The 21087-nt window shown below is 39.3% G+C and overlaps 1 protein-coding gene across 5 annotated transcripts in view; it reads left to right on the top strand.

The window, feature by feature from the left end:
• The window catches only part of LOC129722961 (coiled-coil domain-containing protein AGAP005037-like), a 1195377-nt gene that overhangs the window by 77225 nt on the left and 1097065 nt on the right, over positions 1–21087 (top strand). For 4 of the 5 annotated variants that reach the window (XM_055676848.1, XM_055676847.1, XM_055676851.1 and 1 more), the window contains exon 2: positions 11982–12032. The exons of the other annotated variant lie outside the window; for it this stretch is intronic. In XM_055676848.1, the coding sequence (XP_055532823.1) occupies positions 11982–12032 (51 nt within the window). The remainder of the gene's footprint in view (positions 1–11981; positions 12033–21087) is intronic. 5 annotated transcript variants of the gene reach the window in all.

Raw genomic sequence — 21087 nt, 5'->3', positions numbered from 1 at the left:
TAATATATATTTACCTTATAAAATTCCGATCCGCTGCAGTGCATGTTAGCACACCACACATGACAGCATTCAATGTAACTTTATTTTGACGTTTCTCTTGATGCGTGTTGGTAGTTAGTTGTATGCGTGAGACAAGTGGAGCTTTAATAGGGTTTTTCACATTTTTGTTTTCAATTGTAATTCATATTGCCGATGTGATTCGGCGTGGAAATATAATTAATAATTGCGTCGAAGGATTCGGAGATATATTCGTTGATCAAATATTGTGATTCCAGAGAAAAATTAGAATTTTGCGCTCTAACTGACAACCGCAACTGACAACCGAAAATGACAATCTCAGACAGCACCGATAAAAATGCTACTCAAGAACTTGTTTTTCAAAGCGTATGCACTCTTAATTTACTTCAATTGAAATTGAATAGCATAATAGTAATAAAACGTCATCGCCATTTAAGACGCAAGTAAGAAAGAGATGTCAGATAACTGTTTACGAATATAGCACGTGCGGAAGTGGGTTGAAGCTGACAAATTTTACAGTGCGCTTCGGGCAGCACGGCAGGACAAAACTGGGTCAAAATCGAGCGAATAAAGAAGGGTTTTGACAGCAGTTAGTGCGCTTCCGGGTCAAAACGAGGTGAGCTGGTGGAATAAAAAAATTCGCTATTAGTGCCGCCTTGATTTCTTGCCCTTGACTATGCAGCATAGCCGCATTATGGTTTGCAATCAGAATGTTCTACGAATAAAACTAGTTATAACCCATTATTTGATGTTGCTTAAACAGTATGCAATATAACATAGTTTTCACAAAAAATGACCTTCCGTGCTTCGACGAATTGAAGTTTCGGACTTCGTTAGTATTGTTATAGTTCGGCCATTTGGAGCTGTTTGCAAAATACTGTTTCGATATTTAATGGTCCCCATGGCGTTGCCTCCGCTCTAATTTCGAGGTCAACCAACTTGTCACGTAACTTTGGCGTTTGGCCCATGGCCAAAAAAATTAGTCTTATGAATACCACATTATTTTTTCACTGTTCACGGAGCTAAATTCACTAAAATTACCAGGTCACATCATCTCCTTTTATGTTTAACATTTACTTCTAGCGAAAATCCGAAGCTTCTGAGCCCTACCGCTAAACGAAATTCGACGGCCTAATTTCCCAATAAATTCTATTGGCTCCAGCATGAGAATTCCTAAGCTCCAGAAAGTCTTGTTTTGGAAATTGGTTTCCTTGGATAACATAAATGTTTTCCAGTACCGCAAAAGCGTACAGCGCATTGTTTCTATGTCTGTTTCTTGACTCTTCAAAAATAAGCTTTATTACTATCATAACATGTAGCGTTATTACTATCATAACATGTTAGACATAATTGTCCCACAACTTTTATTTTATATTTCATGGCATTGTTGTGATAAATACATCAAATCGACAAAAGCATGCGAACTTTAACAAACCAGTAAAAATAGGCGAAATGGTGCCCATCGCTGATGGCAATAAATCGTACATGCCTTAGATGATGAATATGATATTCTTTTCTCGATCAAGACAAACGAAAACCTAAAGCCTGTAGTACACTCTTTGTCTAATGGTCAAATATTTGACCTTCTGACATAATGGTCAAATTTATTTGACATCATGGTTGTTGTTTGCCCGTGTTTGCCCCATGTTAAAATTGGAGAGTGACAAACAATTATATTTGACCAAATTTTTATCTGTCAAAAAATGACAAATATTTGACGCTCGGTCAAAGAGTGTATTACAGGCTCAAGAAACAAATAAGAAGACTCTAATTAACTAATGAGGTGTAGAGAATAAAACTTAATCGGATATTTTTGTATTTCAATAACGAACATTTTACTATCCCCAGTTGAACGTGTATCGATTGCTATTCCTTACAGCACTTCTTTACCAGTGTTTGAGATGTCTGACAGTTGCGGGTGTTGCTTCTTCTTTTTCTTGAAAATACCCTGCATTCTAATTTTTTTGTGAAAGGACAATATTATTTGATGTAAATTTATACCAGATCAACTCGATGCAGGGTTTGAGAAAAAGTTGTGCAGGATTCGTTCTTTTTCTTGAAAATACCCTGCATTCTAATTTTTTTGTGAAAGGACAATATTATTTGATGTAAATTTATACCAGATCAACTCGATGCAGGGTTTGAGAAAAAGTTGTGCAGGATTCGTCTTAGCCGAAATATCGGCGTTAGAATCGCTGTAGTTTGATGATGTATGTACGGGTTGTCAGAAAGAGAATTTTTCAGGGAGAAGCCTTGGAGTCTCATGATAGACAAACCAGTTGGCAAATTCGGAAAAGGGGACACTTTTCCAACGTTAGGATTGGAGTAATCCTGAAGTCCAATGGGCCGTATTTAGGTATGGATTATTGTAGTGTTTTATGTCTTTGTGAGTCGTAAGAAACACATTGTTATTATGGAGAAAATTATGGTCGATATGATCGACGTTTCTTGAATTAAGTTTGAAGTCTCAACAGCAATAACTTAAATACCAACATGGTCGACAGAAATGTTTAAAAATGTTCAGTATTTCCGATTTTGTTAGTGAACCAAGGATTAGCTTTACAATTATTGTATATTGTTTACTCTATGTAGTTTTGTTTTTGTGGGAAAATTGTTTTCGTATGGGAATAAAAAGGTCCCTTACGAAAATTTGGTTGTTATCCTACAACCAAATTTTCGTAAAACAAGCATGGTGTTATTTAGCGGGCATATTATTTTAGAATTAATTTAGAATCGATCAACACAAGTGTTGCGCCAAGATGTAGACTACCTTAGTTGTCGTATCTGTCGCAACACCCTAGCGCACGCGGCTCTCCGAGAATGTGCATCTCTAGATTAGGCGGTTGAGAAAACCCGAATAGTTCCCATATAGAATTGCCAAAAAATTGTTGGAGAGTGACAGATAGGGCCTAATGACGGCAGCCAAAATGAAACAACCAGCAGAATTGTAGATTTCCGAATATTCCCGACGAGATTTGCGGGAAATTACGTACTTCTTGTAAATTCGTACGAAATCACATTCCCAGATCTGAGGACTAATAATGATCGTTCATTTCGTCCTAGATCGTTAAGCAATTTGGAAGTGTCGCGTTGAAAGTCTGTTGTCCGCGTGTTCTAGTTAATTTGTATTAAGCTAGTTAAAGTGCAGTGAGACATTTAAATTTATTGCAAAGAGTGCGTATAAAAAGTGTGCGAAGCAGAGAAGCCACAAGGCTGCGCACTCTCACCCACAGCCGAACGAGCGAGAGCAGGACAGCGAAAGACGCAACGCGTACCGTTCTTCCCCAGGACGAACTTTTTCCCGGCAGCCGTTTCATCGCGCGGGACAATCGCAGATCGCCACAAATCTGCCCACGTGACCAGCATCGGACAGACAAAGGTCCCTATTGGTGAGTCGTTCCAATTTACTCTCGAGAGCAGTGAGCGCGTCCAAGAAGGACCCCACAATTTAATTGTGATATTCGAATAATCGACTATTAGTCGCACTGGCCGGTATCGAAACCGCGCCCATGATTTTTGCAGTTGAGTGGAGGCCGAAATAGCGTGCACGCGTTTCAGAATTTTTGATCGCCCCACTAAACAAATCTAAATCCCGGGTAGCTAGCCATTTGCTCGCACCGCAGGACGTCACTGCATATATCCATTCTGGAGCAGCTGATCGAAACTTGAGGCACATGGGTCAATAAGCACTAGAAATAGGGAGAGAAAAAAAACGCACACAATAGGAGCTTAGCCTAGATGATAAGTTACACACATACAATGGAAATTATAATATAAAAGCATGCTTGTTAGATTTAAATACAAACCTGTTCTTCCGTCGTAATATATTGAGTTTGTTTCACGCAAATAATGTTGTAGATTCGTTCATGTACTGCTTCCGCAAGGTTTAGTCCGGTTCTAGTGTTTTACGTCATTCTGGTTGGTTTTCCGTTTAGAGTAATTTCGTCTTCCGCGTGGCGGAATTTGAACGATCGGCAAAGCTTTACTTCCAGAGTGTGTGCGATACCTGGTGGTAAATAGCGACATTACCCGTGATGAGAAATTCTTGTGCGGGTGGTTTCTTACCGCAAACTCTCTGAGAGAATATGCGGTGTTGAAGATTTCTGCTGGAGGATAAAAGGGTGTCCACCCTTTTTTGGTGACCGGATTTAGTGTAGCCATCTGGTCTGATCCTAATTCCTTTTTTTGGTATATTCTTTGGAACGACCCTTTCGGGGAGTCTCAACCGGGCACAACTAATCTAGGTGGGCAGTCTCCGTTTCGGATTGGCGCTTATGCTGCCTGCAAGCTAGGGATCGACCAGGGGCGGCTACATATTAGTTACCACTAAAAACATTCACCTGCCAAATATGGTTCCATTTAGTTGAGTAGTTCGCGAGATGTGCAGAAATTTGTCCACAAAAGGGAGGGGTGTCGAACCTTTATAGACATATTTGTTACCCCTAAAAACATTCATATGCTAAAATTGGTTCCATTTACTCGATTAGTTCTTGAGATGTGCAGAAATTTGTGTTTCATTTGTATTGCACCCCTCCCTACCAAAAGAAGGAGGGGTGTCGAAACATTATGGGCATATTTTTACCACTAAAAACAGTTACCTGCCAAATTTGGTTCCTTTTAGTTGATTAGTTCTTGAGATGTGCAGAAATTTGTGTTTCATTTGTATGGAACCCCTCCCTTCCAGAAAAGAAAGGGGCGTCCAACTATTATAGACATATTTGTTACCCTATAAAACATCCACATGCCAAATTCGGTTTCATTCGCTTGATTTGTTCTTGAGTTGTGTAGAAATTTATGTGTCATTTGTAATGGACTTCTCCCTTCCAAAAGAGGGAGGGGTCTAAAACTACATAGGAACCTTTATCGGCACCAAAAACCCCTACATACAAATTTTCACGTCGATCGGTTCGGATCAAACAGACAGACCAGACTGCATTTTTATATGTATAGACTACAACATCTATATTTTAGAACCTAAAAAGTGAATATACATTTATTGGATTGAAGCGTTCATATAAATCTATTTTTACAAATAAAAGTTTGAACGAGAAACGCTGGGTCTTACCGCTAGGTGGATTAATTTAGTTTTTTTTTTTCATAACTTTTAAGCCGCATATCAAATTGTTACGAAGTTTGTTATTTGTACGTTTGAGAGATGACTCGTTCGTATGACACTAGTTATGTTCAAATAAGTCATGTAATCTTTGAGATAATAGACTTTCGTTGTTTTATTAACATTTAATACATAACGGTTGCTTAAGTTCGATTATAATCAAATGAAATGGGAACGTATAGGGCAGCCAAACTTTGAAACCACGTGTTCAATCATAATTCATCAGTTAACCCTTAACTAGCCCGCTCATCTGATAATAATATTGATCAAATCGCCAGTGTAGTTTCTGAGATAATAAAGTTTCGAGATTTTCAGATTTCGGTACATTACTGACGAAGCTACAGTTCGATTACAAGAAATTTCAATAGGGTATTATGAGACAGCTAGACTTATTATTTGACACTAATTTTGTGGAAATCGGATCAGCCATCTCTGAGCAAAGTGAGTGCGTCCAAGTAGTCTTCGAGATATGTTCCTATTCGGAGCTGTGAAATCCAGCTTTTAAACATAACAGGCAAAGTAATGGTCCGATTGCAAAACAAATCAATAGGGTCTTATGGGGCAACTAGACCTTCAATATGACACTGATATTATGAAAATCGGTCCAGCCATCTCTGAGAAACATGAGTGAGATTAAACAGTCTCCAGAACACGTTTCTTTTCATTACTTTTGAACTACATGTTCAATTCTTATAAAATTCAAAAGTTAAGAGTATTTCAGGTAGCCCGTTCATTTAGAACCGATTTTGTTCAAATCATGATGTTTCATGATTTTTACATTTTGATACATAACCTCTAAACCAAAAATTCGATTACAATAAAATTCAATAGGGTCTTATGGGACAACAAGACCTTTCATTTGCAATTAATTTCATGAAAATCGGTCCAGCCATCTCTGAAAAAAGTGAGTGAGAATAAAAATCTGCACTTACACACACACACACATACAGAAAATACTCAGCTCGTCGAGCTGAGTCGAGTGATATATGCTATTCGGCCCTTTGGAGCACTTTTATACTTTCGGTTTTGCAAGTGATTGCTATACCTTTCTAGGAGAAAGGCAAAAAACTACGGAATATTCAAATCATTATTATAATTCGATTTTTATTTTTTTGAATATTTTGTCCACTCATTGGCGCCTTCCGATGTTTGATGAGCAGGCGACCGCCTGCTTCGTCTTCGCGTTAATACGCCCCTGCTTACTGCCCCCTAACTAATTTTCATAAAACGTCTTTTACCCTAGCCTATAGCGACATCAACGGTATAACTGACGGTTTTTGTCTTTGCTCATGAGTGTGTACGATTGCTTGTAGCGACACCGGTGATATTACTGCCTACTAAAAAGATTTTATAATTTTTCTGGACGATGAAATCGTCATCGAGCGGCACGTCGGTTTGTCTGTGAAAAAACCTATGTATTTACTTACTTTCTTGGTAAAATATTCCTCAGTATTTCACCTGCGTTACAATGTTACGCCAACGTCATCGGTCCGTAGCAGCTTGTCTCCAGTTTCTTGAGAGTCCCATCTTCCAAGATCTTGCTCCTATATATTTAAATTTTCCAATTACGCGGATACGTGATAACTCAAAAGATGACTAGAGCAGGATACGTGACTCTTGTAGTATGCAGAGGACACGAATGTCGCTGCGTGTGATCGAAATTTGCACTAAGTTGTTCACTGTTAATTTGACGATGACGACAAGGTCATGATATGAATGCATTTTTTTCAATATCCTTGTGAGGTGCTCCAACTTTCAATATACTTCTATGGTGCTGTCTTTTAATTTTTATTTTCATCTGGCGGACTATTTACGATAACCTGAGCTTGCTATTAACAAAAACATCATATCAAGAAGACTGGCATCTCTGCATTAATCCCATACAAGTTACAAGCGTCAAATCAAACAGCGCACGCTATCTATTAAAGTTGGAAGCTTGTGAAGACATTGTGTGCGTATGTGATAGTCCTGCCTGTGCATTAGGATTGCACTCGCATCGATAGCACACATACTAGCATGCGTCAGTTCTACCTTTATTCGAAAAACTGCGCTGCCAAAAGTGTTGCTCAATTTCCCAGTCTTCTTGATATGGTGTTTTTGCTTATATTCACAGTTTTATGCGCACTTAAGTCATAAGATGGCAGCACTAAACGTCGTTAAGGTGGTCGTGTCCAAAATGTATGCAGAAGCTGGATGTCACATATCTTGTTCCAATGATCTTTGAAAGCTCACTACAAATAAAATCTTGGAGGGTAAAAGGATGCTTGCAATCCATCATCATTATCTTTACAACAGCGCCAAGTGTTATATTTTTCATCACGAGAGGGTGTTGCCTTTACGTTTTTCAGTAATAGGGTAATCGCTCCATTATTCATCACAACAGCTAGGTTCACCTATATTCATCTTATTTCTCTCATTTGTCCAATTTACAAATTTTGAAAGTAAATCTATTTGCTTCTCGATTTTGTAAAGTGGTTGAAATTTTTACGTTGAAAATATGATAAAATTTGACGATAAATTGATCAAAAAGGCGTGATGAGATGAATATAGGTACTGAGATGAATATAGGAGTGATTACTCCATATAAGAAATGCGAGAGTGATACTGGTATAATAAAATACGGGCTACACTACACACTATACGGTATGAGAAAACTTCAGCAGTAATAGGGGAACTGTGGATAAAATACCCAGTCGGGGCAAAATGCCCCACTGTGATAATAAGAAAAATATGCATTTTTTAACAATAATTCAGGTGCCAATCGCTTCTATATCTCATTTTTGACACGTGTGGATGATATAAACATTCTATGTTATATAAATCCAATGAAAATTCGAAATTTTATTTTGAGGCCTATTTCTTACAATTTTGACAATTCTTTCCATGAGACATTACGCTACCAGTTAACATTATTACGTATCTGTAAATTACTCTTCTTATGAAACAAAGTCTTGGTGTTCAGTAGCCAACGCAAAATTACTTGATCTAATTAATTTTTTAATAATTAGAACGATTTATATCAAACTACTCGAGGCGGGTCAAAATGCGCCCCATTTTACTAAACAAAACGTTTATACTGATAAAAACAGTTGCTGATCTAGTAGCTCTGGGTGCAGCAATACATTCGTTCAAAGGTAACACGCGCATCACAATTGTCAAAACGTTCGCAGTTCAATACGCAATGTTAGTTTAGTTGTGCTTTGCTCCTGAAAAACCAGCTTCAAAGCCACGTAAGTACGTGAGGAAAACCGACTGGCGGATTTGGACGGAGGCTGCACTTGCGGCAGCCATGAAGGCGGTGCGAACGGGGCTGTCGAAGAGGCAAGCTTCAAAAGCCTACAAAATTCCTAGGAGAACTTTGACGCGGTATCTTAGCAACGACTGCTTTGAAAGTGTACGTTTCCCAACTTTTTCAACACTCGGAAGTATTTCTCCTGTGTTCAATACTGTTCAGGAAGACGAATTAGTTGAACATATTATGAAAATGAATATTCACGGCCTGGTAGTGACACGAGAGGAACTGCGAAGCTTAGCATTTCAACTAGCGGAAAAAAAAATCATCCCTTTTTCCGGAAGAAAGAACTCGCGGGGCTTAATTGGCTGGTGGGGTTTCTGAAGAGACATCCGGAAATTTCCCTTAGATCTCCAGAGCCAACATCTCTTGCTCGATTGAAGGTATTCAATCGATCCAGTGTTGATCGCTTTTTCGATCTACTCCAGGAGATTAATGGAAGCGATCAGTTCCCCCTGAATTGGAGATGGAACGCGGATGAGACTGGTTTCAGTACCGTGAGTATCTAGTTAATTATTAAGAATTTGGGTGGCAGATAGTGTTAGAACTTATTTCGTTTTCATAGGTTCTAACAAATAAATGCAAAGTTTTGGCAAAGAAAGGTGCACGGCAAGTAGCAGGAGCAGTTTCTGCAGAGCGAGGAATAAATACTACAGCCGTAATGGCCATGTCCGCTACAGGAGAGTATATTCCTCCGATGAGAATTTTTCCGCGAAAACGAATGAATGAGGCTTTGAAGGTGGGCGCACCTGAAGGATCGATATTTGCATGTAACGAGAGTGTTTGGAGCACAACACACACGTTCTCAACGTGGTTTGACCATTTTGTTGCAAAAACGAAACCGACGGAAAAATCTTCGGTACATTTAATCCTCGATGGACATTCTAGCCATACTAAGAATGTGGAAGTGCTTGAGAAGGCGGAAAAGGAGCACGTTCGGATCCTTTACATACCGCCTCACACTTCGCATAGACGTGGCATTCATGAGTCCACTTAAGTCGAGCTATAATAAAGCCCTCGAGTTCCAAAAGGAAAACATAGGAAAAACGGTCACAATTTTTAATGTTGCCGCATTAATAAATAGTGCATACTCCGCTAGCGCGTTGATTTCAACAGCCAAAAACGGTTTCCAAGCCACCGGCATAAGCCCTTATAATCGGCACATTTTTACAGCTAAGGATTATGAAGCTTCTGATTTCCTGATTGCAAATCCTTTCAACGACGTCGTAGATAACCATCCAGGCAATTACAATGACCTGAACGTTGATGCACAAGACTTCGATGGCTCTATGCATTTTACAGAACCAATCGACCAAAGCATTGATAAGACATCGGGAAGTAAGTAACAGTAAATTAATTCATCAATAAGACATCCAAACGTAATATAATAAGCCAATGACTTTCTCAATTCAGATCCCTCCAACGACGTCGACCATCCATTGATTTAACCATTGATGCACAGAAACTCGATGGCTATGTGAATTCCGAAGATTTTACGCAACCTTTGAGTCAAACCGTCTATGAGCCATTTAAAAGTAATTTGAATATGTTATTTGTATGTTTTAACATGAACTTGTTTTACACTAAAACTTTTTTTTCTGCAAAACAGATTATGCCAACGTTGAAAGCACTGATCAACCGATTGACCTGTCGGAGTTTCTCTGTGTCGATCCAAATGTTTACTACATAATAGATGATAATAGAGATATAGTTGCACAAACAATAATTTCTGAAGACCAGAGTACCGAAACAAACCCTGGTGAGCATGTCGTTCTCTCTGTGCCGCAGGAAAAAAAATCACATTGGAAACACCCTGCTCGAATTATAATAGCGTGCCTACTGCAGCTGAGCAAGAAGCGTTTAATTTTGACACAGATCTGCTTGTTCTAGACCCAACAGTTAATTACAGTATTGACAAGAACGGAAACATAGTTGTCTACTCCTTGGTTGCAAATAATGAAAATATCGAAAAAAACTCATCCAGATTCCAGATCTCACTTACACCGGTTACAGCGAACGAGAATCAACATTCTAACGAGGAAGAGTCGAGGCGTTGGGATTATAATCGGGTTCCAACTGAAGGTGAGTTGAAGGGATTCGACAAGCCACCTGCCATAAAAGTACCAGTACCGAAGAAGAACATGATAAGGCGCCGAACGCCTAAATCGGAACAAAGTGAAGAATTGACATCATCACCGTACCGCAAAAAACTGTTGAAGGACAGTGCTGCGAAGGAAATTAATAACATAAAAAAGACTAATACGGTTCGTGAAGGCCGGAAGCGTAAATCTGCAGCAAATATAAAAAATGAATTCTATGCTCATCCTGCGGAATTGTATTCAGTTTGTCTAAAGATGGAGAAGGCTGGATGATGTGTGTCCAATGTAAAACGTGGTTTCACTCTGAGTGCGCCACCAACCCATTTTCAATTACTTGCGACATGTGTTTTTAAAGTTAAACCAGAAATAACTCAAAATAAATACTGAATGTTTATATATGTTGTTTAAATGTTTAAATATTCTTATGTTGTTTATTTTTGAATCTACAAATATATATAAATTTTCGGTTCATTTGGTCTGTTTTTCACATTGCTTATACGCTTACAAGAAATTGAGGAGTTAATAGTTATCTTAAAAGAACTTTAAATTCGACCGGTTCCATAAAATTTGGGAACCATCCAAGAGTTACGTAAGGGGTCATTAGCAATAACAATATCGCACGCTTAGCCTTGGGGCTAATAGCGGTCGCGATCAACTAGATTAGTTGAGAGAATTCGTTATCGATATTGTTTTTTGGCACATTTTGCATGTGTAGGATAAGTACAACGATACACCGTGCCCCAGTGCTGAGTCGAGAAAATTTCCAGCTCAAAAAGATCCTCGACTCGCTCGGGAATCGAACCCGATATCACAACCGTGTGGGAGAGCTAGCCGACCGACATCGCTAACCATAGAGCAACGGGGACCCACATTAAGCATGTGAGTTCTGATTTTTCTATTTAAAACACCGACCTGCGACGGGCATGATCGAAAAGAGACTATCTCTGCTATTTCGGGTCATGCTGGTTGTGCGTTGCTATGAAACAGGCAGCGCATTTTACCCATTTGTTGTGGTGCGTTTCGACCCCTTGTTGTGGTGCGTTTGTACACACATATGAGCATTTTACCCCGACCGAATCTGAGAATAAGATTTCGATAACCTTTTTGAATTTCACGATTTCAACCTGTTTTATTGGTTTTTATACTGCAGGACAAATCTGTTCGGTAAGAAACTGTTCAAACTTTAAGTTAGTGTGTTTCTCGAATAACATTTTGCATTGACGAGTGCATAAAGTGAGGTTCTTCTTAACATGGGCATCTTGCCCCCAGTTCCCCTACCCTAAAAAATTTTTTTTAACTATTATTGTTAAATGGGTCTGGTTCATTGATTCAAATAAAAAGCTATATCTAGCACAAGCTAGCTTCTGTTAACAATATTAATGAGAAAAAATTTGTCATGAAGGTATATAACTGAAAATGTTCGTTTAAGAGTAATTAACAAACTATACTCTATTTACAGATGATGAATGGCAACATGAAAAAACTAATCGTAGTCAACAAAATGATCTAGGTAAGATTTCACATAATTTTAGTATCATTACAAAGTCAATAAATAAATAACGAGTTTAAATAACAAAAATAATTGGAGAGAGAGGAAGCTGGCATCGCTGGCGACGTGTGTAGACGCTTCATTTATAACGTCCGTGGTAATCGCGTTTTATTGTTCGTTTTTGCGGCCGTGCTACACCGTCCCGGACTACACTTTATAACTCGAAAACGACACTACACTCAGCTGTCATATTTTTCGTACGGCATTTGAGAGCTTTTGTTTTTGTTATTAGTGTTTTTAGACTACACCCTGTCTCTTTCGGATGTAGTCCGGGATAGAGTGTTTAGTTGGATACAGAAAAAATGTTGTCCGGAAAGTGAAAAAAAACAGTACAGGACAAAAGTGTAGTCCGGGTGTGAATGTGCCGCGGAGGCGAGTTCGACATTACTTATGCTTTTACGCATGTCGCGGTGTTTAACAATAAAGGTACTTATCGCTAAACTTAGTAATGAGCCAACATAACGCGTAACATTATTTAAACTCGTCGTTGTACGATTGTGCTCGATCAAGCTCTATGCAGGGTTTTATTAGAAAGAGATGTTTTCACCTAGAGAGTGTGGTTTGTGAAATTTGGAGTATGGTGCATTGATGATAGTCGGAGCCGAAATGTTATGATGCAATTTTTGAGATTTTCCTAGCTTTTGAGCAGAAATTTTTGTATACTATATTCCAATTATGACTAGTTTGGCATTTTGTCAACAAATTTAAGATATATATATTTTGGTCAATATGCATATCTGCATTTTTGAAATTATTGGAGCTTTGGAGGCATGAAACTTTGCCAATTTTACTATTTGATAGGCAACAGTCGCATCGACAACTAATAAAGAATCGGCGGAAATATCGTGCTCCCGAGCGTCTCCGTCGGTAGGCGTGGATTGAGCGGTCGTGCATGCTTCGGTGTAAACGCATCTCCGGTCCGGAGAGTTTTTTTTTCCTCATATATCATTTATTTGACACGGCACAAATACAATTTAATGTTTAACGGCGCCAATTATATCTGGTGACTTAAAAACTAAAAGCAAATTTTTTATCCTCGCTGCCGACTACGAGCTGAAATTAACTCTAACTTAAAACTAGCATAAATTTTTCAATCAGTGTTTTGTTGTTGAATGGTCGTCTGATGCTTTTCGAATGACCGATGTCATGAGCTGGGGCAGGGGCTTGTAATCCTCGGGTCCTGAAGGTATTGTGCGGGGTCTAGTTGCTGGTTATGGTTCGTTGTTGTTGTTCGCTAGTGTTCAAGTGGCCATATGGTATGTGCCGCTGAGCCAAGATATCACTGAAGGCCTCGGGTTCTCAGGTCGTGGCGAATTCGAGTGGGGTGCAGTTGCTGATTCCAAAATCTGTGCTTAAGGTTCAAACGTGTTCTTGTCGTTTTGTTGGGTGTAGATGGAGGGGAACGGTACTAGACTGGGGCATGGATGGATATTAGGAAAACGTATATAAGGGTCATGTAGGGTATGTCACGGCTCGCCAAGACATCACGAACAGGTACAGCTGGCCGTCTACTTCCGGCCTCAAGGGAAGCTACTAATTTAGACCTGGCGTCACGGTGGACAGGGCATTACCAAACAACGTGCTCTATGTCGTGATAACCTTCACCACAGGCACAGATACCACTTTCCCCGAGCTTAATACGACGGAGATGCGCATCAAATCTATAGTGGTTGGACATAAGCCGATACATCACGCAAATGAAATCTCGATCTACATCCAACCCCTTGAACGACGGATTCGTCGATACCTTGGGTATAATTGAATGTAACCACCTTCCCAGTTCCCCTCTGGTTCAAGAATTTTGCCAACTGATGATCGTATTCTGACGTACAAATGCAAAAAATTCATTAAAAGCAATTGGTCTTTCATAAATTTCACCGTTTGTTGCGCCCACCTTAGCCAAACAGTCCGCTTTCTCATTGCCCAGTATCGAGCAGTGAGAAGGTACCCACACTAAGGTAATCTGAGAAGATTTTTCGGATAAAGCACTCAGATGTTCCCGTATTTTCCCCAGGAAATACGGAGAGTGCTTGCCCCGGAGAGTTTTGATCATATAAATGTTTTCGAAATTTAGTAACCCAACTCTATGATATGTAAGTTTAAATTGTCCACATAGTGCAGTATAATATTTTGCGTTTCACTAGGATATACCATACACACTTGTGCGTGACCCTAATAACACTCTATTGTATATTTCTGCTTCAAACCGGTCTCAAATGAGGAAATCGCTTTTAGGAACAGACGAACAGTATACATGAAACGTCGTTAGTCGACCTGTTAAGCTCAAAGCCAGATGTCCGGGTTACCGAATATCTAGAGACTTCGCGTCGAAACGTTTCATGAGTGTTTTTGGACAGATTCAATGCGTTCTTCATGTGTGACAATATATGGTTTGCATACAATGCTACAATATTCCAGAATTGGTCGGACGTATGTAATATATAATAGTTTGAATGTATATGGGTCTTGAAAATTATGGAGTCTAAGACTACGCCTAGGTCCCTTACGATTTTGCATTTTTCTACTCGTTGATTTCCTAAGAAAATGTTTGTAGGTGGTGTTACTGTTTTTCTGTTGAAGGCTATTGAATTACATTTTTTAATGTTGAGTTGTAATAGACTTTTGTTGCACCAAGTGTAGAATACAATAATTTCATTCTGGAATATTTCGAAGTCTTCTGCATTGGTTATTTCAATAAAGAGCCTTATGTCGTCAGCATATACAAGCACATGTATTGACTTAAGAAGAAAGAAAATGTCATTTACGTATAATATAAAAAGAGGAGGGCCCAGGTGAAAACCTTGAGGAACCCCAGAAGTTACTTCTATTGGGTTTGAAAAGGAAGCTGACTATTCGTGTACGTTTTGTTAGGTATGACTGCAGCCGTTTCAAAAATTTTGTTTCAGTTCCGTATTTTTCGAGCTTGAAGAGCAATAAAGGTATGTCGATTCTGTCAAATGCCTTGCTAAAGTCCGTATAAAGAGCTTCAACGTGGTTGCCGTTGTCCGTTACAGTCAAAGTGAAAGTTATGAATTCCAAAAGATTTGTAGTAGTTGATCGGCCTTTGTAAAACCCGTGTTTTGAGTTGTAATTTGGTGTTTTACTTGCTGAAAGATTTTTTCATTAATTATTGATTCAAATAATTTTGGAATGCTTGAAATAATGGCAATTCCACGATAATTACGAATGTCAGATTTAGCGCCAGATTTAAAAACTGGCACTAAATATGAAGTTTTCCAGAGTTCTGGGAAAATTCCATTCTTCAGGGACATATCAAAAAGGTGTTGTAATGGTGTAGATATGTAGTTCTTCTGCCAAGTTTTTGAGAAAAATTGTAGCTATTCTGTCAGGTCCAGGACCTTTCGTAGCGTCTAAATTTTTAAGTGCGTTCTGAATTTCGAATTCAGATATTTGATTGACAGATGAAGAATTCGAAAATTCAGGAAAATACGAGAAGTATTCGCGGTCGCGATCTGTTTCTTCATATGTGGTGTATATTTCTTGAAAAAAAAAGTGGCAAAATGACTACATATTTCATCACTAGTTTGTTCTACATTACTGTCAAGATGCATTTGTGATGGAAAATTGTTACTTTTTAGTTTGGTTTTTACGTAATTGAAGAAGTTCTTAGGGCAAGACTTGATTTGATGTTCGGTTTTACGATTATGTTCTTTATGTGCAATTTTTATGGCTGCGTCAAGTTGACAGCAAATTTCTTGGTATTTTTGAAGATTTTCGCTATTGTTGTCTTTTTTGTATATTTTATGTGCTTTTTGTTTTCTATTTTTTAGGTTTTCCAATTGTGGATTAAACCACACTGGATATTTGTTGGTGTTCGTTCGTCTTCTTATTTTTTGTGGTACATTTTCTGATATAATTTGATTATAAAATTATGGTACTTCTTCGTTGACATTTCCTTCTTTACAAATTACACTACGCCAATTTATTATGCGAAGTCTGCGTTTGACTTGTTTGAAGTCAGTTTTGTGGTATTCCGGTACATCCTCGTACTCGCAGTCGCTAGGGTACGAAATGTTATTCATTACTATTGAATATTCAATTGCTGTGTGGCATGCTTCATTTTTCCAGATGAGAGTCAATGATGCATCTACACAGAAGTCTTCAGTGCAGTTTGTGAATAATAGGTCTAAAAAGCATTTTGTTTGTTTTTGACATGATTGATTTGATATAGACCGAGTTCTGAGGATTTGCCAAAAAGATGCAGTGTTTCGTTTTCGCCTACGACTGGGGTAAGATAGATTCATTTTCAATGTCTACAATAAAGTCCGCATTACGTTGGTTGTAGTCACTAGAGACATGCTGGTTTTACTTCTGGTTTCATGTTAGAAATAATAGATTCTAGAGTTTTGAAAAATAATTCATACGAATGATTATGAGCATGTTCCGGTGGAAAGTACACGGAACAGAAGATATGTTCTTCGCCAGCTATAAATGCTTTGGTCATACGTGTTCAAATTCTTTATATTTGTCGGATATTATTTCTTCAGAAGTAAAGTCTGCATTAATGACAATGAGGACTCCACCGCCTGACTTTTTTTGACTGGTAGACAAATTCTGATCGTGCCGGAATACATTATAATTGTTTCCAAATACTTTTTCGTTTCTTACGCTTTCGTCCCAGCTACTTTCAGTTCCTAGAATTATTTTTAAAGATGACGACAATACATTTTGTTGAATTTCTTTCATTTTGCTTGGGCTTTTCATGCGATTCTCTACAGGTTGGTTATAACCGTGTTATAATTTTCGGTATAAAAAGGGTCTCTTCACGAAGAAGTGATAGGGGTGACGAGGCATTAAGGTGGCCTAAACTCTCGTAGCTTTCGTAACATTGTGTAGTCTGAATATTTGAGTCTGTCCTAATCGAGTCATAAGTCCGATATCCTCGCGTGCGCTTTATTTTTGCGGTGTTACATCATCAAACAGAATGAGCTCGGATCGCGTTGTGATTTCCGTAGAAGGTATAATGAACTCGTACGCGCGATTTTTGGTAATATGCACCCGGTACTCGAACTCAGCGCGTCGTTTACCAAAACGAAACCTGCTGCAAACCTTATCCTTTCCTCCAACATCCCAGTGATTTCTCATGAAAGTAGAGGTGTTCTCGGCTGCCAATAAAGCGAGTATCACGTCAACATATTCCTATACACACTCCTTCTTTGACCTGCATTCGGATGCGGCCGGCGCTGGTATTGCCTAATGTGAAGATTAAGGTTACCAGTATTTAAACATTGAGGATTAATGTTAGTCCCAAGCATCACCCGTTGGTTTTCTGTGCAATTACATCTGATCTGGCAATAACGGAGTAGCAACCGCGGGCGGTCAATCATGCTTATGCACATGCTCATACTCTTAAATGACAAAAATAATTGCTGAGTGGTTGTTACAGACGCATTATCGACGGCCACATAATTCAATTCTTACATTTGGTATTTTCCCATTTTTGTTTCATTCATGAGCCGATCGTCTACGTTTTGTTTTTACGACCACTTAGGCGACGAAGAAAAAGTAAAATCATTAGGGATCCCGCAACAGGGTGCCGGCGCGCGCACTGGCTAAAGGGCAGGTATAGAATTCCAGGTCTACGCAGGCGCAATGGTCGATAAACTTGAACTATTTATTGATTTTCACTTAAGGGATAAATGAAGTTGCGTAGGCACGTGTAAAGGAGAGCAATAGCTAAACAGATTTAAATTATTGTCGCTTTCCTTTTTTCTATTCTTCCTTTTGATTCTTTCTTTCTTTCCCACAAAAGTAGGCATAGCTTGTAAAAAATGTATATAAACTGTAAATTTCGTAAAATTTAGTAAGTTAGTGCAAACCACACTAAATAGACTCACACTCTAAAAATCTGATATTTCTCATCCAAATGTCTAGTTTATTCAGGTTCATACTCGAGGAAAAATTTCTCTATGTAACGCCGAGAAGTCTACCTCAGGTTTGATTGAAACTGAAAATTCTAGACTTTTCAAAAGGAAAATCAAACTCAGCACATTTTTGTGAAACTCCAGAGAGGATTATAATATCTGAAACGAAAGACGGATGAAGGATAAAGGAAATTCTAGTATGGGTGCTAGCAACGAAAATGAGGCATGACTGGAAAACTAGAATATATATTTAAAAGGCAAGCGCTGTTGGAATTCTAACATTCAACGGAGAAGCCAAGGAATGGCCCAAATTTCATAAAATTTTCAAGGATACCACCAAAAAAGGAGCGTTTTTTTTCTTCATCTATAATTTATTTGACACGGCAAAAATACAATTTAATGTTTAACGGCGCCATTTATATCTGGTAGCTTACTTTCTAAAGTATCTTAATAACTAAAAGCAAATTTTTTATCCTCGCTGCCGACTACGAGCTGGAACTAAATCTAACTTAAAACTAGAATGTTTTGCATTAAAAGCACTGATATGTTGTTTGATGGTTTTCCATCGCCATAGGTAAGCAGCATATTGAATATGTTCCGCTGCTGGGCCAAGATATTACGGACTGGCATATTGGTTTGTCTCCCTCGGGACCTGAGAGTATCGTGCGGGTATAGTTGCTGTTTCCGGATCCGGGGTCTTAACGTGTTCTTGTCGTTTGGTTGGATGTAGGCGGAAGGGAATAGGATTAAACTGGGGCGTGGATGGATTTCAGGAAAACGTATATAAGGGACATGTAGGATAGGTCACGGCTCGCCAAGACATCACGAACAGGAACAGCCGGCTGCCTACTTTCGGCCTGCAGGGAAGCTATTAATTTAGACCTGGCGTCACGGTGTACAGGGCATGACCAAACCACATGCTTTATGTCGTGATAACCCTCACCACAGGCACAGATACCACTTTCCCCGAGCCCAACACGACGGAGATGCGTATCAAATCTATAGTGATTGGACATAAGTCGGAACATCACGCAAATGAAATCCCGACCTACATCCAACCCCTTGAACCACGGGTTCTTCGACACATTGGGGATTATGGAATGTAACCACCTTCCCAGTTCCCCTCTGGTCCAAGAATTTTGCCAACTGATGATCGTATTCTGACGTACAAATGCGAAAAATTCATTAAAGGCAATTGGTCTTTCATAAATATCACCGTTTGTTGCGCCCACCTTAGCCAAAGAGTCCGCTTTCTCATTGCCCGGTATCGAGCAGGGTCCCACGCTAAGGTAATCTGAAACGATTTTTCGGATAAAGCACTCAGATGTTCCCGTATTTTCCCCAGAAAATACGGAGAGTGCTTAACATCTTTCATCGATCGGAGAGCCTCAATGGAACTGAGACTGTCCGTAAAGATGAAATAATGGTCCTTGGGCATTTTTTCGATAATCCCTAGGGTGTACTGAATTGCAGCTAATTCTGCGACGTAAACAGAAGCAGGACTATCGAGTTTATGGGAGACGGTTAAATTGTTATTGAAAATACCGAAGCCAGTGGACCCATCAAGAAGTGATCCGTCAGTGTAGAACATATTGATGCAGTTGTTGTTTCGATATTTATTGGAAAAAAATTTGTGGATCTGCTGCACGCGTAAATGATCCGGGATTCCACGAGTTTCTTCTATCATGGATGTATCGAAAAACGCAGTAGAATCAGAAGTATTTGATAAGTCGACACGATTTGGAATATTCGAAGAAGGGTTAATATTTTGGGACATGTGATTGAAATACAATGTCATAAAACGGGTTTGAGAATTAAGTTCGATTAACCTTTCAAAATTTTCAATCACGGGACGGTTCAAGACCTCACATTTGATAAGAATACGAGAAAACAGGCTCCAGAAGCGGTTTTTCAATGGTAGTACTCCAGCTAAGACCTCCAAACTCATCGTATGGGTCGACTGCATGCAACCTAAGGCGATACGCAAACAACTATATTGTATTCGCTCCTGAGAAATCGTTTTACCCATTAATTGTGTTTGAAGCTGAGCAGGTTCATGCTTCCTAGAAAAAACTACTATCTCAGTCTTCTCCGGAGAGAATTCGATACCTAGCTGTAAAGCCCAAGCAGACAAATTGTCCAAGGTATCTTGCAATGGTCCTTGCAAATCGGCAGCATTGGCTCCTGTAACAGAGATTACACTGTCGTCTGCAAGTTGTCTTATCGTGCATGAATTTGCCAGACATTCGTCGATGTCATTTACATAAAAGTTGTAAAGAAGGGGGCTTAAACATGAGCCCTGGGGAAGACCCATGTAGCTAATGCGAAAAGTTGCCAAATCGCCGTGCGTAAAATGCATGTGCTTTTCGGACAACAAATTGTGCAAAAAATTGTTTAAAATTGTAGAAAATCCTTGTCGGTGAAGTTTACCCGAAAGAATGTCAAAATAAACGTAATCAAAAGCCCCCTAATGTCCAAGAACGCAGATGCCATTTGTTCTTTGCGAGCATACGCCAGCTGAATATCTGTTGAAAACAGCGCAAGACAATCATTCGTCCCTTTGGCACGGCGGAAGCCAAATTGAGTATCCGATAGTAGGCCATTTGATTCGACCCAATGGTCTAAACGACGGAGTATCATTTTTTCCATCAATTTCCGGATACAGGATAGCATTGCAATCGGCCTATAAGAGTTGTGATCAGAAGCTGGTTTCCCTGGTTTTTGGATGGCGATCACCTTCACTTGCCTCCAATCCTGCGGTACAATGTTTTGCTCCAGGAACTTATTGAACAAGTTCAACAAGCGCCTCTTGGCATTGCCGGGTAGATTCTTCAAAAAGTTGAATTTGATTCTATCTAACCCAGGTGCGTTATTGTTACAGGACAGGAGGGCAACTGAAAATTCTGCCATCGTAAAAGGTGATTCTATCGCGTCGTGGCCCGGAAACGCATCGCGAACAATATTTCACTCTGGAACAGAGTCCGGACATACTTTCCTGGCGAAATCAAATATCCACCTACTTGAAGACTCCTCGCTTTCGTTGACCGTTACGCGATTCCGCATTCTTCGGGCTGTGTTCCAAAAAGTGCTCATCGATGTCTCCCTCGACGTCTCGTTCACGAACCGACGCC

Source organism: Wyeomyia smithii, chromosome 2, assembly GCF_029784165.1.
Source record: "Wyeomyia smithii strain HCP4-BCI-WySm-NY-G18 chromosome 2, ASM2978416v1, whole genome shotgun sequence".
Lineage (NCBI taxonomy): Eukaryota > Metazoa > Arthropoda > Insecta > Diptera > Culicidae > Wyeomyia > Wyeomyia smithii.
This window is presented reverse-complemented; position numbering and strand designations above follow the sequence as displayed.